The sequence below is a fragment of the Parambassis ranga genome, chromosome 7, assembly GCF_900634625.1.
Source record: "Parambassis ranga chromosome 7, fParRan2.1, whole genome shotgun sequence".
NCBI classification, from domain to species: domain Eukaryota; kingdom Metazoa; phylum Chordata; class Actinopteri; family Ambassidae; genus Parambassis; species Parambassis ranga.
The window spans coordinates 3,299,356-3,314,280 of NC_041028.1; the positions used below are offsets into that span (position 1 = coordinate 3,299,356).

The window sequence follows — 14,925 nt, forward strand, 5'->3', positions numbered from 1 at the left end:
ACATTTGTGTTTGTTACCATGGCAAATATGATTCCAGAAAGGTCTCTGACACTGGAAAGAAAAGTGCAAACGGTGACTGCTGCTGTTTGTGCATGTGTAATGTTGAACAGAAGTGTAAAGAAAGAAGAACCAGATGAATGTGTTAGCATGTAACAGGAAAGGGTGGAGAGACTTTGATAATTTCTGAAAGGAACATAATTCCCCCCCCCCACTTGCTCTCTCTCTCTCTCTCTCTCTCTCTCCCTGCTACCTCCCTCTCTCTCTCTCTCTTTCTCTGTCTCTCGTTCTCTCTGAGTCCCAGCCCCTGAAGGTGTCATAACTGTGCTCTCTCTTCCTCTCTCTCTCTCTCTCTCTCTCTCTCCCTCACTCACTCTCTATCACCGCCTTTCAGATCTTTAAAAGCTGGTGCCTTGCTGTGTCTCTCTCGATCTCCATTTGTCTCTTCTGGCACTGCAGGGGACTCAACCGGCGAAGCACCAAGGGAAGCTACTGTATAGAACCGGGGAAGAAGACTGAGGAAAGGGAAAGAGAGAGAGAGTAAGAGTGAGAGTGAGTGAGAGAGAGAGAGAGAGAGAGAGAGAGAGAAATATACATCCAGAAATAGCATCAGCCACATTTAACTGACAGAGAGTGACAGTGTGGAGAACCTGAGACCTGGACAGAAAATGCCTATCCTTTCTAACTTAACAACCGTTGTTTTGTTGCTGATTGCTCACTGCGGATCATGGACCGGGGCTAACCGCTTAGGCCCCTTCAAGGTCTGTCCCTCCTGCAGGGATCCTCTGGGTGCAGGTCGGCCCCCCAGGGACCATAACGCTGCCGGCAGCACGTCGGTGCTGGCCCAGGGAGAGCCCTGTGGTGTGTACACCCTGAGCTGTGCCAAGGGGCTTCGCTGTGTTCCTCCACCACGGGAGCACAGCCCCCTCCAGGCTCTGTTGCAGGGAAGGGGCATTTGCGCCAAGCACAGCAGGACAAGTCCCACCGAGAGGCCCCACCCCACAGGTAAGACACTGTAGATACACACACACACACACACACATATGCATGGCATCACATATGCACGCATACATGCATGCACACTGCAGAAAGGCACATACTCTTCATATAACAGCGTGCCTCCACCGATACTGCTGTATGTGATGCTGTGTTACTTACCAACAAAAGAAAGGCCAATCAGTGTGTGACATTAAAGCCTGGCTGCATTTTGTGCACCACAAATAATGGATTTGAAAGCATCTGCTGCAGCACCTTAACTCTTTACAGTTTACAGAATTTGCAGAAAATAACCAAAACCATGTCTCAGAGTCACATTCAGAGGGCATCAGGGTGTTGCACCACTGCATACACAGTATATCACTGCATTCATGTGATTTTGTGATGTACGATTCAATCACAGTGTGCATGACAATCATCTGTCCTACAAGCCGGCCTCTCTGTGGGGAATTTAGAATGAATGTGAAACTGTCACAGTGTCACCTACATCCTGATCAAGCTGCTTTTTTTTATTGCAGTGATCCCCATCTACTGTTCAAACTGAGATACTGCGATCAACCGTCTCAAACAGACGGAAATTAGGTCTCCATGTACAGCCAGTCTCCCCAGACAGATGTGTACAAATATGTATAACAAAGTGTAAACATATAATGATGTATAATCTAAGACTAGATGAAGGTTTTAATGGTTTTACTAATTCCCTCTCAGGTCCACATCCCTCACACAGCGGTGACATTGAAAAAGTAAGTTCACCCTCTGATTCTATGTAGCTAAATGACTTTACATAGTTCAAAAAAAAAAAAAATCTGATATGTGTTGAAGGATGTGTGCATGTTAATCGGCATTTCATGATTGGGAGCTTGCTGTTTGGGGTGTTGCAGTGTTATGTACACACACACACAGCTGCGAAGCCATGCATTATGGTGCATTATGGTATGATGTGTGTGCTGCTATGCGGCAGAACTAATTGAGCATGATATGAATCAGGAAAGTTTCGAGCCGGCCGCTGCCGATACAAAATTCTTCACTTTGCGGCATGTATGGAAACAACAAGATGACACAGTTTCATTTCACACAAAAAAAAAAAACGCACAGTCACTTCAAACCATTCACTGACCTGAAAAGCAAAAAGCATTGTGTAACAATACGGTTATATAATAATGTTCCACAATATGTGACATCTGATATATATATAAATATACATATTTTGTGCTACTGGCTGTGATGCTGCTGCAGCTAATCCTTCATGATTCACATGTGTGTGTTGATTAAAGAGGATTTGTGCCAACACAATCACCTGGGGGGGGGGGGGGGGGCAGCCACTCTCCTCTGCCATTCGTCGTATGAACACAGGTCCCTCTATCTTTGCTTCTGGTGATGTTTGAAGTCACTCTCTGCTTTCAGGCGCCCTGTCGTAAGCTGCTCAATAATGTCCTGAGGGGTCTGGAGCTGACAATCATCCAGGTTGACCATGACATCTATATACCCAACTGTGACACCCGTGGCTTCTACAGGAAAAAGCAGGTAGCGTATTATTAGTGTGGAACTTTTACTGAAAATGTGTCACTGCTGCACTGACTCCACTGCAGCTTTCTGCATCCAGAGATTTGTGTGTGTGACCACAGGGGCTGAGAATAACTGACACCTCTCTCTCTCTCGGAGCCTCTCAGTACTGCGCTATGATGACATATCATTTTCTCTCTCTCTCTCTCTACCTTTCCCTCGTCCCCTTTTCAAAATCTCCCTCTCTTTCTTTTTCCTTTCCACACAGTGCCGCTCCTCCAAGGGCATGCAGCGTGGCCTCTGCTGGTGTGTAGATGAGCTCGGCACGCCTGTGCCTTCACATGCCAACGAAGATGGTACTTTACCATGCGATGGGGAGTGAGGGATGAGTACATCCTATTGCTCTGAGCCTGGAGGAGGAGGAGGAGGAGGAGGAGGAGGAGGTGGTGGTGGTGGAGGAGCAGGAGCACAGGGAGAGGGGGTGGCTTTAGCATGTGCTAGACACTGCCTGGACAGGAGGTAGCAGGGATAAACCACTTCCTATGGAAAATACACACCAGTTAACGTTCATGTCCTCTCTAGAAGCAAGACACACACACACCCTCACAGTCCAGCAGCAACAGCAGCAACAACAACATCTGCCTGAATGTTCAACAGTTGCAGCAACGTCCTCTGCGTCGCCTGGTGACATGCTGCATGCTCACATTAACGCTCCGTGAACTGCCTCAGTGATCCAATGATGATCTCTCTGTATTCCCTGGCTCTTGTCCCGGCTTTTTGGTAGATTTTTATTTTCCTTTTCACTTTAGGATAGCTGACACTGCCTGTGTTTGTTCTGATCTCAGTGGGCTGAAATACTGTTAATGCAGGTGATGTGACACAAACGTTTGACAAATGTGTCTCCCTTCACCGTCCTCTCTCCCTCTCTCCAAAGATACACTGATATCAACATACCTAATTGACAGAATCTTTCTTTTTCTATTAATTTATTTTTGAGTACGTATGTCCATTAAGTACTGCTTGAATCTCACAGTATCTTATATAGTATATATGTAAAGTCAGAAAAAAAAAATAGATCCTGGATGCTTCAGTTCATTTTATTTGACAAAATGTCATTCTGACTGCTCATCAGTTGATTGTTTGTACATATGTTGGAATTTTGTGGTCGACTGTGTGTTCTGAAGAGGCAGACAAAAAGCTTACGGCTGTTACCCTTTTCAAAAAGTTGTAAGGCATATTTTTATACACGTCAATATAATATTTTATATATGAATTGTTGGTTTATTTAATGAACTACAGTACAATGCCATGTATTTTTATATTGTCAGCAGTTTCTTATTTAAAGACAGAGATTATTTTATTTCATGGTAGGGGAAGTGTTGTGCTTTAAAGGCACCTTTATGGCAAAACTCATCACATTCATCAGAGCTCTATTCAACTGCTGTACATCTCATGGTTAAATCTCATGTTGTTGTTTTTTTTTATTTCCTTTTATTTATGCTTTGTTTATTTGAGAATTGAGAATATCCATGTTACTATTATGTTTTATTTTGGCACATCATACAATAAATTCTGATTTCACTACAGGAACAAAAAAAAGAAATCCAATTTGTTATTGTTATAGTATGTCTTTCCCAAGTCCTTGCAAAAGTCATGAAATTGTGTGCTATTAAAGTGTGATTAGAATTTATCTATTTCTGACCGATCTTGTTGTGCCAATGTGTGTGCCGTGATGAGGTCTGTGCACAGAGGACCTGTAAGATTTGCAAATATGAAAATAAAACATAATGATAATAAAAATGGAGAAGAAAAAAACATATATTGATATAACACCTGGTGTGGAGTGTGTTCCTTTTTTTTTTATCAGCGCCACAGCTAATGGCAAAGCAACAACACAGTGTAAATACAGATGGATAAGCCTTGCACAGGTTTACTGAAGATTGAGCCTCAGTCCGCCTAAGTCCAAGTATGTGGCTCGAGTACAGCAGAGATAGACTTGGCAGGACCAAGTTGAATGGATGAAGATTTTCTACAGGGGTTGACTCACTTTTAGAGTCAGCCTCACATGGCTACTTTAGGAACTGCCTGAAAGTGCAGCTTGGTAACTTAGCTACACATCACAGAGCTGGTGTTTAAAGGTCAGGTAGGAGAATTCATTCTGATGCACTTTTTGTTAAATTAGTGTAACTTCTCTTTACAATCCGATAGCAACCAATTAGTTCGGCAGTTTCACTTTAAAATGAAGAATATTAATCATATGTGGAAGCTATAAAACACTAAAAACATCAGCCAATCCTCCGGGTGGACCCTGCGCGGAGTATTGGCTGGTTGTCACTCTCTTCCTGCTCTGTGCACCAGAGAGGTACGTGCATGATGGCCGAAGTCACAGACCGCAGCTCGTCTTCAGGTAATGCGCGTCCATGTGATTGGGAGGCGTGGCTTCGGGGTGAGCTCCGAGAGAAAGGGGCGTGTGTTTACTTTCTAAATCTGGCTGACGCTCACTGAGTTTTCAAAATCTCCTACTCTACCTTTAATTTAGCTAATTAATTTAGCTGGTAAAGTAATTTACAAATGGCAGTCTAGCTGAATTAGCATCCAGATGAGCACAGGTGAGAAAAGTATTATTATTAGTATTATTATTATTATCAAAGATAGCTAGCAAGTCATTCCTGACAGCCCATTATGAAAGGGCTACATACTGACGCAGTACAGTATATTGTTGAAATCAGTCCACAGGCTGTTATAGACAATCCAAAAGTTGAGTAGGGTATCATTTTCAAACATATGCCAGAAAAACACAAAAATGAAGTGTGACTAAGTCAGTTGCGGGAAGACATCTGATTCACAGAGGTGTGGCTTAACAAAAACACCAAAGTTTGCACACTCACTCTCTGATTCTCTGGTGTTGTGTTGCCATTAAGAAAAAGAAAAAGAAAACTCCTGTTCTGTGTGAATGAGGGTTCCTCTGAATCATCCGAGTACTGTGCCACATGTGGATGGATGGAGGCTCTGTGTTCACATCTCTCTGCTGCATCTGTGAGAATCCCCTCTGCAGTCAAACAGAAATGACACATTAGAGCTCATTAGACTCATGCTGCTTTTAAGCCATTAGTCGGCACATAAAGGATAATTCTCTTCTGCTTCTCCTCTAAGGGACCTGTTTCCACGGTAACGGCATAGAATACCCCCCCCCTCTATAAATGCATAATATGAAGTGAAGGTCTTGCAGAAAATGAAGGAGGAAACATGAACCTTTGAATCCTACATCTGTGTTTAAATTACGAGTATTAGCGCTGATACATTTGATTGTTTTAAAGTTAGGAAAATGTTTACATCTATACATGATAAATATATATACCTCTTATTAAAACTGACTTTTGGCTATTACATATGAAAATAATCAGGTGTAGAGCAAGACATGGATCTCTACCTACAACTCTTACATGCTGCTGAACAGTTGGTCATTCATTATTCTTTATTATATATATATATATATATATATATATATATATATATATATATATATATATATATTTAAGTCCCACATATTTTAATGCAATAATAAAAGGCTGCAGTGTAATGGTAAACTATAACACTGCTGGCTGCAAATAAAGCAAAGCATCAGTTTCAGTAAGTACATCACAGCATCACTGCCACCTAGAGGTTAGACATGTAAACATGAAGGACTGCTGAATAAACTAACAATACTGTTGAGGATGAAAACAGGTTTTCTGTGCAATAACACAACAAATAAACTAATTACAGAATGAAGAACGGAATTTAGCCACATTTTGATTTCCTAAGATTTGTTCAACTTTACAAATAAGTAAACTGAAAAATTAATAGGAATAAGAATTTAATCATAACAAATAAACCTAAAAGGCATCAAGCTAAATGCTAACTCGACTTTATTTAAAACATTTTTTTTTTTATTTTGTGAATTTAAGGCTTTATCTAAAGCTTCAGATCTCTACAAATAGTTAATAAAAAGAGACAATAAGTTATTTTAAAGAAAGGTTTTACACTTACTGCTTTCAAAGAAGGGAAACGTGTGCGGAGCTGACATTTCCGACTGTCAACTTTAGACGTGAACGCGCCGTAAAAAAAAAAAATGATGAGATGTCCCCGCCCACTTCACGTCACATGACACAAAAGTCTCGTTTTCTTTCGCCGCTGCCAGCTGTCAATCACAAACTCACCACGTGGTAGATAATAACACCGGTGGGCTCGTGGGGGCGGTGGTGCACTGTCAACGGTGATCTCGCGCTCTGTGCAAATCACTCATGGCTGAAGTTAGTAAATAATGATTCAATCCCGCAGCTTAAATGTTAAAGTGTGTTCTAGAAAAAAATAAAAAACCTGCACAGCTAAAACTCAACCGGAGCCGGTGACCTTTGGTTTGTGTCGGGAGTGAACGAGCCGCCGGGGGAGGAGCAGCAGCGACCGAAACGCTAGCTAGTTTTTAGCGTAGTAACGGTAGCCATCAGGAAGAAGTGTCACCGCCCGCAAACGCTCTCTCTCTCAACACGGGACGAAAGGAGACAGTCCGCGGCCATGGCTGCCCTCGGTAACTCGGGGGCCATCTCCAGCCCTATGGTGATACTGGCGCCCAAGACGAAGACGAAAAAGAAACACTTTGTGCAGCAGAAAGTGAAGGTGTTCCGGGCCAGCGACCCTGTGCTGAGCGTCTTCATGTGGGGCGTCAATCACTCGGTGAGTCAGTGGAAGCTAACGTTGCACTAGATGCTAATGATGTCAGTGTTTTTAAACGGAGCTAGCTCACTGTTAGCTAAACAGGTAGCTAGCATGTAGTCCCCACAGACATGAGGTGTTACAGCGAAATCTGCATCCCATGAGAAAACACTGATGTTTACTGAGGTAGCGCACATCTGACAACAGCTATTAGCCTAAAAATAACACAACAACTAACACTATTTTAGTCTTTGACAACCTTTACAAACTGCTTACCAACACAACATCGACTTGATCTTACCTAATTAATATTCACAAAGAATACGAATAACAGAATAGAATTGTCCAGGTCTCTTGGGCTGATTTAAATATTAATTATTTGTTTATGTAGCAGTGTTTACAAAAAAAAAAACGTCTACCTCAGCTTCAGATGTCTCATTTTAGGCCTTTAACTGTTTAACCTTAAATCTAGAATGTGACTAGATTATGTAGACAAAATATAAATGCTATTTCATAATGTGTGTGTGTATATAATCATAATAGAGTTGCTAAATTGTATTCTGTGTGCTCTTTAAAAGTCTCTGTTTGTAGTAGTACTGAAAGTTATTATCATTCCATAGAATCTGGAAGGAGAAAGAATGCTGTATAACAAGAAATGTAGTGTCAGGAACGCTATACAGCCTCAGTGAAGAAGCCTCGTCCATACTGCATGGCCATAAGTCAGAAACACGCATGAAAATCTAAACTGGAGCTGCATCAGATAATCAATAAATGGACATTTCAGGGAAATGTATAAATGAACGTATGACTGGATTGCTGAATAAGTTTGTGCAACTTAGGCTGTGTTATAAGCAGATTGTTTTTTTTTTTAATAATCAACATAATGCTTGACCTAAACAACAACACCAGAAACCAAACATATTTTCCTGCAACCTTAATTACTTGTCTTGTTTTGTCTCCATAATTGAAAATTGCTACAATAGTTCCAACTATGTTTATGTCCGTCCGTCTGCAGATCAATGATCTCAACCAGGTGCCTGTGCCTGTCATGCTGCTGCCCGATGACTTCAAGGCCAACACAAAGATTAAAGTGAACAACCACCTCTTCAACAAGTGAGACACACACTGGGAAAATCAATCTGATAAATCAATCTTGTGTGACAGAGTGCTTAAGTGTTTGTTGGACTTGAGCAAATGTTTTGAATCTTTAAGGTTTATGTAGGATGCCGTGTGTCTTTTCACAGAGAAAACCTCCCAGGACATTTCAAGTTCAAAGAGTACTGTCCTCAGGTCTTCCGAAATCTAAGGGAGCGGTTTGGTATTGAGGATCTGGACTATCAGGTGTGTGATAATGATCAGTTCCTTTCACCTGTCTTTTGTCTGATTGTGTTGAGAGGCAGAGGATCCTGTGTTAACATGTCCATGTCCTCCCGGTCTTTAAATCACTAGGTTTCGCTGACCCGGAGCCCTCCACTGAAAAGCGTGGATGATCAGGGAGAGGGTCTGCTCCTCAATTCTTATGACCGCACGTTGGTTATCAAACAGATCTCCAGCGAGGACGTTGCCGACATGCACAGCATCCTGTCAGAGTATCACCAGGTAACGCCAGAATAACTAAAAATTTAGAGACTTTCTAAGCTCACACAACCGTCTCAGGTGATTGGTAAATTTTAGTTTGACCATAATCTGATAAATCTGCTGGAAGAGCTGTTAGTATGTTAATTATTAGGCAACATTAAATTTGGGGGAAAAACAACAGTTGTTACTGTTTGATGCTACAATGAAACTATAAATAAACCTCCCCATCCTTTCCTCCGTCTGCTCTTACAGTTGCTCATTCATCCGCAATTTGCCTGTTTGCTCTCCTGACATGCGTATAAAGCTTCACATCTGTACTGCTGTGTGTGGCCTACTTACAGTATTTTCTCTGTAGCCTTTGTTTGGACCTTTGCAGCCAGAAAAAGTCCCTTGGAGTGTTTGAAATGAGTGCTTCTCGCAGTTAATTTTTGCCACAGGTGAAGGAAGTTGACCCAGATATGACTATATATAGATACAGCAGCAAAGCAGTGCAGTGAATAGGAAGATTGCGGCCGATATTGTCCCTGATCAAGACCAGTGCAGAGAGCTTCTGGATTTGTTTTCACTGCACCGACACTGGAAACGACACAATCACAGCCAGGTAGAGAGAACTCAAACATTTCTTTGGCTGTATAACAGACACAAATCAAATTTTCCCACTTAATTGCTGGCTACAAGTGAATCAATCATTGCTTTCTATTTGCACTCTAAGGAGTGCACGTTCTGGGGGTTTCAGCATCATCAAGCTCAGATGAGACTGCTCAGTCACAGACTGAGAACAAACGGTCTCTTACATGATTGTCGGTGTATTAAAGATATTCAAATATATTATGTCAACACATCTATGTTCCTGGAAATAGTGGAGTGCATTTGTAGGAGAGATAAGAGTAAGGTGACATGCTTTCACCTTCGTGTTGTTTCCAGGAGCGTTTGGTGCACATTCGCAGGTCGGCCCAGTGTGGCTGAGTCATGTAGACACTGTAGACAAAAAGTGGGTTTCACTTCAGGCTAAACATACCACAGAGCAAACTTTTGGCTGCTTTGAGCTCGGGGTGGAATGTGTAGCCTGTGGTTACACAGCCTACATAAAAACAGGGAGGGAGATGAGGAAAAATGGTGGCAGTGTTTCAGAAGGTTTTTTTTTGTTGTTGTTTATGAATGAACTCATTGTCATTATCAGAGCTTCTGTGTTCAGTTTCTTTCATAGATGGCAGATTATTGTATTCGTTTCCACAATTTTGGCGAACACATACAAGTGTGCATAGAAACTGCTGTTTGTGTGTGTTTTTTTTAAAGCTTTTACATGTTTGGGGAAAAAAAGACAGGAGCTTAGAACTGCTTTTATCATTAGTGTGTAGTCTGTGTGCTACCAGAGGATTACACCAAACGGTGGACTCATAGCTGCTGCTCAAACTGCAAATCTGTATTTTTTTACATGGTTGTCATTGACTTCATGGCTTCATGCTGGTCATCCAGAGCTACTGCTTTTTGACATGGATGTTTATTGGGATTAACCTCCAGGGGTCACATGATTTTATTTAATTTTTTTCAGTGTAATTTCTCACCCCTGTGTGTTGGTAGGTTTTCACTTGCACTACCTTTGAAACATTAGACATGAAGGCTTTATGCTGTGTGGCTTTATTCGCCTGTGTGGATGATCTGTGCACTTAACAGCTGGGTTTTTCCACTGCCAGGCACCCAGGGGTGATAAAAATGCACAGGAGAAAAGCAGAGTTCAGACATGAAGAGCAATGTTCTTTTTAACATCCTGCCCATCCAGTGTGTTTTCAGGGGACACTGAATGAGGTCAGTCTGAACTGAGTGTCTATTTTAACTGCCTGCTACAGGGAGTGCTGAGCACAGCTAAAAGCCTGGCCTGGATATACTCAGTAATTGGTTTACATCCACAGTGACCTTTGAAATGCAAGTCTCATTCAGAATCCCAGACGATTGTTGACTCTGCACTGTGAAGTCCATCATCAATTACAGAAATACAATTTTGTTTCAGAAATATAGACGGAGAGAAAAAGACATGCATCTGTGTTTCTGAAATATGTGGGTGCATTTATTTTTGACAATAATCCTCTTTCCGCACCTGCCATGCAAATTCACTTGTCGTTTCCTCCCTGCAGCACATCGTGAAATGTCACGGCAGCACGCTGCTGCCACAGTTCCTAGGTATGTATCGGGTGAGCGTGGACAGCGAGGAGGCCTACCTGATCGTCATGAGGAACATGTTCAGTCACCGACTGGTGGTACATAGGAAGTACGACCTAAAGGTGAGGAGGAAGTGTTTGTTCCCTTTCTCAGAACAGAACGGATTCATAGAACAATGAGGAAGTCGTAGTGATCTCTAACCTGACCCTGCACTATTAAATTAATAAGTCCTAATATTCAGAGCACTTTGTTCTTCCAGGGCTCTCTGGTCGCTCGTGAAGCAAGTGACAAAGAAAGGGTAAAAGAACATCTTTACTGCTCTTTATCATTTTCCTTCCAGTCTCCTCCTCTTCCATCATTGTGTTCTGATAAAAACATTTATTATATTTTTTCTTCCTCAGGAAAAAGAGCTGCCTACCTTCAAAGACATGGACTTCAGGAACAATATGCAGAAGGTGTACGTCACAGAAGAGCAGAAGGAGAAGTTCATGGAGAAACTGAACAGAGATGTCGAGGTGAGTGTGATGGTCAGCTGTTGTTCTGTGCCTCCACCACACAGCGGCAGCATCAGCACACCAAAGATGAACTGCTCCTGTGATGCAAAGAAGCAGAAAGAGAAATTCAGATATCACACTACAGAAGACTAATATCTAACTGTGTTTACACAAAGCCCTAAACCACTGTGAAAACTCACAAACACTCCTCTCACATGTGGTTCAGTTTCTTGTAAGGCTGAAGATCATGGACTACAGCTTGCTGCTCGGCATCCACGACGTCAGCCGAGCTGAGCGGGAGGAAGAGGAGGGTGAGGAGGTGTCCAATGAGGAAGAACCGGAGGCAGAGAATGGTCTAGCACCAGGCCCTATGGTGGGCTCATATGGCACCTCTCCCGAGGGAATCGCTGGGTATATGTCCTCCTGCAAACCTCTGGGGCCTGGAGAGTTTGACCCGTATGTGGATGTGTATGCAGTCGGGAGCTGCCCAGGTGAGTGCACAGTGCAGAGCAAGGCCGTTCACTGCTGAGGCTTGACTCAGATAGTTTGGAAAAACTGAATAGACAGATCTGTTTTCCTTCTCCTGTCTCAGTAATGTTTTTAGAGGTGTTGATACCAACTTGGAACGGGATTTTGGCTTGATGGTTATTATGAGGCTTGTGACTGCTGCTGCTGTCCAGTAAAATAACCTGGATTTTGTGTGTGTGTGTTTGATCCCAGGAGCCCCTCAGAGGGAGGTCTACTTCATGGGCCTGATTGACGTACTCACTCAGTACGACACCAAGAAGAAAGCCGCTCATGCAGCAAAAACTGTCAAGCACGGGGTGAGTAACGGGTCAGGAAGGAAAGCGGTGGAAACGGCTTTCTGCAGAGTGTTTTTCGGTCTGTGTCATAAAACGTAACATACATTTGATGCTGACAAACTCCTCTCTCTCTCTCTCTCTCTCTCTGTGTTGCAGGCTGGAGCTGAAATATCCACAGTCCACCCTGAGCAGTACGCCAAACGATTCCGTGACTTCATCTCAAACATTTTTGCGTAAACACCGCCAGACGTCTTTTACTGTAGACCAACAACTAGTATGCACGCACGGATCATTATTTTAACATTGGTGATCTGAAGCAAGACTTACAATGTAGCAATATGATGTTCTACTTCTGATGCATATATTTATTTTTAAGATTTAAGATGTATTTCTTTAGTTAGTATACAATCTTAACAAAATAACTCCGGAGCAATAAGGAAGCAAACTGCTGTTGATCAGTGTTGAAAGTGTTACATAACATGAACTTTCCAGGCGTAACCTAAAAAAAAATGAAGAGAAAAAATTGCTTTCTTTCAGAGAGTATGATGAATATTGACACTAAAATCATGTTCTTAGCCTAGCTTAGCATAAAGACTGAAGGTGGAGGAAAACAGCTTGCCCATCTTTATCCAAAGGAGACAAGACTCTTAAGTTTACTACTTCATGGAGTCTCTAAATTCAGCAAACACATTTATAAATAAATTAATGAATAAATAAGTCTTTATCCTAACAATGGAAAAAATGCAGTGTAGTATTAGACAGTGTTCTGTTAAGGACATCTGTTGATTTGCATAATTTTTTTTTTTTTGCATGCAGATAAAATGCAGTTGTTTTCCCCCACCATGAGTAGGGTGATAGTCCTTGAACGCATCACCTCCTCCTTTAGCCTCTTGCTGTGAGTTGGCAGAGAAGAGGTACCTCCTAAATCACTGTTAGATTCAGAAGTGGATTTTGTTACTTGCTAAGCTAATCGATGCTTAAGATGTGTCAATGATCTGACTGAACACTGCAAGGAAGAAGTGTATTTCCCCAAAACTACAAATCCTTACACCCTGGGATCTTTAATTGTTAAAATAAATGGTAAGTACTCGAAAAATATATTTATCTACAGAAGCAGGCCATTTAATTTGAAGTGCCAAATGTGTGGGATCAGAGCTTTATCAAAGCAGGATTTGCACTCTGCGTACAATAATAACTGGACCAGGATGTCACAGTATTTCCCTTTTTAAAGGAAATCTTTCTAAACAGCTGTGTCATATTAAATGAATATTAAAAAATACCATGCATATCAACTGATCGAGACTGTAATCTTAGTCTCTGGGCCACTGCAGGCTATCTGATCTTCACCTATAGAGTCTGACCTGCAGCGATGAAGGAACTGGTCCAAATATTAGGATCAGTCCCGGCTGTTGAATTAAAAAAAAAAACAAAAAAAAAACAAGATGTCGATGGCTAATTTCACACAAACGGATCAAAAACAGCTCCTCAAGATGAGCCCATCCATCATGACTCTGACTCCTTCTGAACACAGTGTAGCATTTGTGTTGAAACAGTGCTCTGTGAATCATTGTGATAGGGTAAGACTTAGACAAACATAGGAACCATTGTGTGCGTGTGCTGTAATGACATGTGAGATTTAGTAATAACCGAGGTACTGTGTAAAACCTTTTGGACAGTAACACTATATTTCAGTAGCTTAGCCTTAACAAGGTGAGACAACACAGCATCATTCCTGAACACTGGCAAGGCAGCCCAGATACAGCGATCCTCTCTGTACAATGCCTCATGGACTCAGTAACTGTACATGTTGTATTTTTGCAAAACAGCTTTTGGACCAAAATACATTTTACAAAGAAGTTGTGGAAAGTGTTTGTCTTTTTGTTTGTGTGTCTGTCTTTCTACTCCATCTCTATGCTCTATTTACATCTGTGTTCTATCCAAACGCATATATATATATATATATATATATACGTGGACTGCGATAAAATGTGGTTCGTGATCCTCAGAGGATGAACCCTTGGGACTCTGTTACATTAGTTCTTAGAAAACATGGTGTGGGTCAGGGGCTGCTTTTTGTCTCACTCTTTCCAGAAGATGTGTTTCTGCTGACTCGTTCCTTCCTGTTTCATTAGAGGAGACCCAAATCTGCTGACAGGTTCCCTCTTTGTTTCACTAGAAAACCTGAGGGGGGGCTTGCACAATAGGACAGTCGGCCCAACAAGACAGAAAGAGGGAGCAGTTGATGGGGTCAATAAGCTGCAAACTGCTGACGATCTGGAGAGGCAGCAGGAACACCAAGTCCCATCAGTGTGAATCACAGCCAACATAAACATTCCCGTGTTCCTCTTCTGTCCCCGAAGTCAGGATACTGGAGACAGGAGTGCTCCAGGATGCTCCATGGCTGCTCCCTCATTTCCAGTCTTAATTAAACAAGCTGTTTTTTTTTTAATCCCTCACTTTCTGGCCAGCCACAGCCACGCAGTATGATGATGAAGGATGTGAGTGTGTGCGTGTGCACATCTAGGCTAAAAAGCCCTCTTCCTCAGTGGGGTTGATGTGGCCCAGGCTTGCCCATCACAGCACAGAAAGGGACTTCCTGGTATTGTTCTCTGCTGTGTGGGGCCTGTTTTTATGGTTTCTCTACCATACATACCATTCCTACATGCATGGAGGGTCACACAAAACAACTTACCATTAGAGAGGTG

At 42.1% G+C, this 14,925-nt stretch overlaps 2 protein-coding genes across 2 annotated transcripts; both read left to right on the forward strand.

The window, feature by feature from the left end:
* The first annotated feature begins 295 nt into the window (after nucleotides 1–295).
* igfbp6b (insulin-like growth factor binding protein 6b) lies at nucleotides 296–4,326 on the forward strand. The gene is made up of 4 exons (XM_028409384.1): nucleotides 296–1,002; nucleotides 1,702–1,736; nucleotides 2,398–2,517; nucleotides 2,765–4,326. Exons 1-4 carry the CDS (start codon nucleotides 666–668, stop codon nucleotides 2,876–2,878), a joined length of 606 nt encoding a protein of 201 aa, XP_028265185.1. The 5' UTR covers nucleotides 296–665; the 3' UTR covers nucleotides 2,879–4,326.
* Nucleotides 4,327–6,762: 2,436 nt separating this feature from the next.
* Nucleotides 6,763–14,076, forward strand: pip4k2ca (phosphatidylinositol-5-phosphate 4-kinase, type II, gamma a). The gene is made up of 10 exons (XM_028409383.1): nucleotides 6,763–7,209; nucleotides 8,204–8,301; nucleotides 8,433–8,529; nucleotides 8,638–8,787; nucleotides 10,899–11,045; nucleotides 11,183–11,221; nucleotides 11,325–11,438; nucleotides 11,644–11,908; nucleotides 12,138–12,241; nucleotides 12,377–14,076. The coding sequence occupies exons 1-10, from the start codon at nucleotides 7,051–7,053 to the stop codon at nucleotides 12,455–12,457; spliced, it is 1,254 nt and encodes a 417-aa protein (XP_028265184.1). The 5' UTR covers nucleotides 6,763–7,050; the 3' UTR covers nucleotides 12,458–14,076.
* The last annotated feature ends 849 nt before the right edge of the window (nucleotides 14,077–14,925 follow it).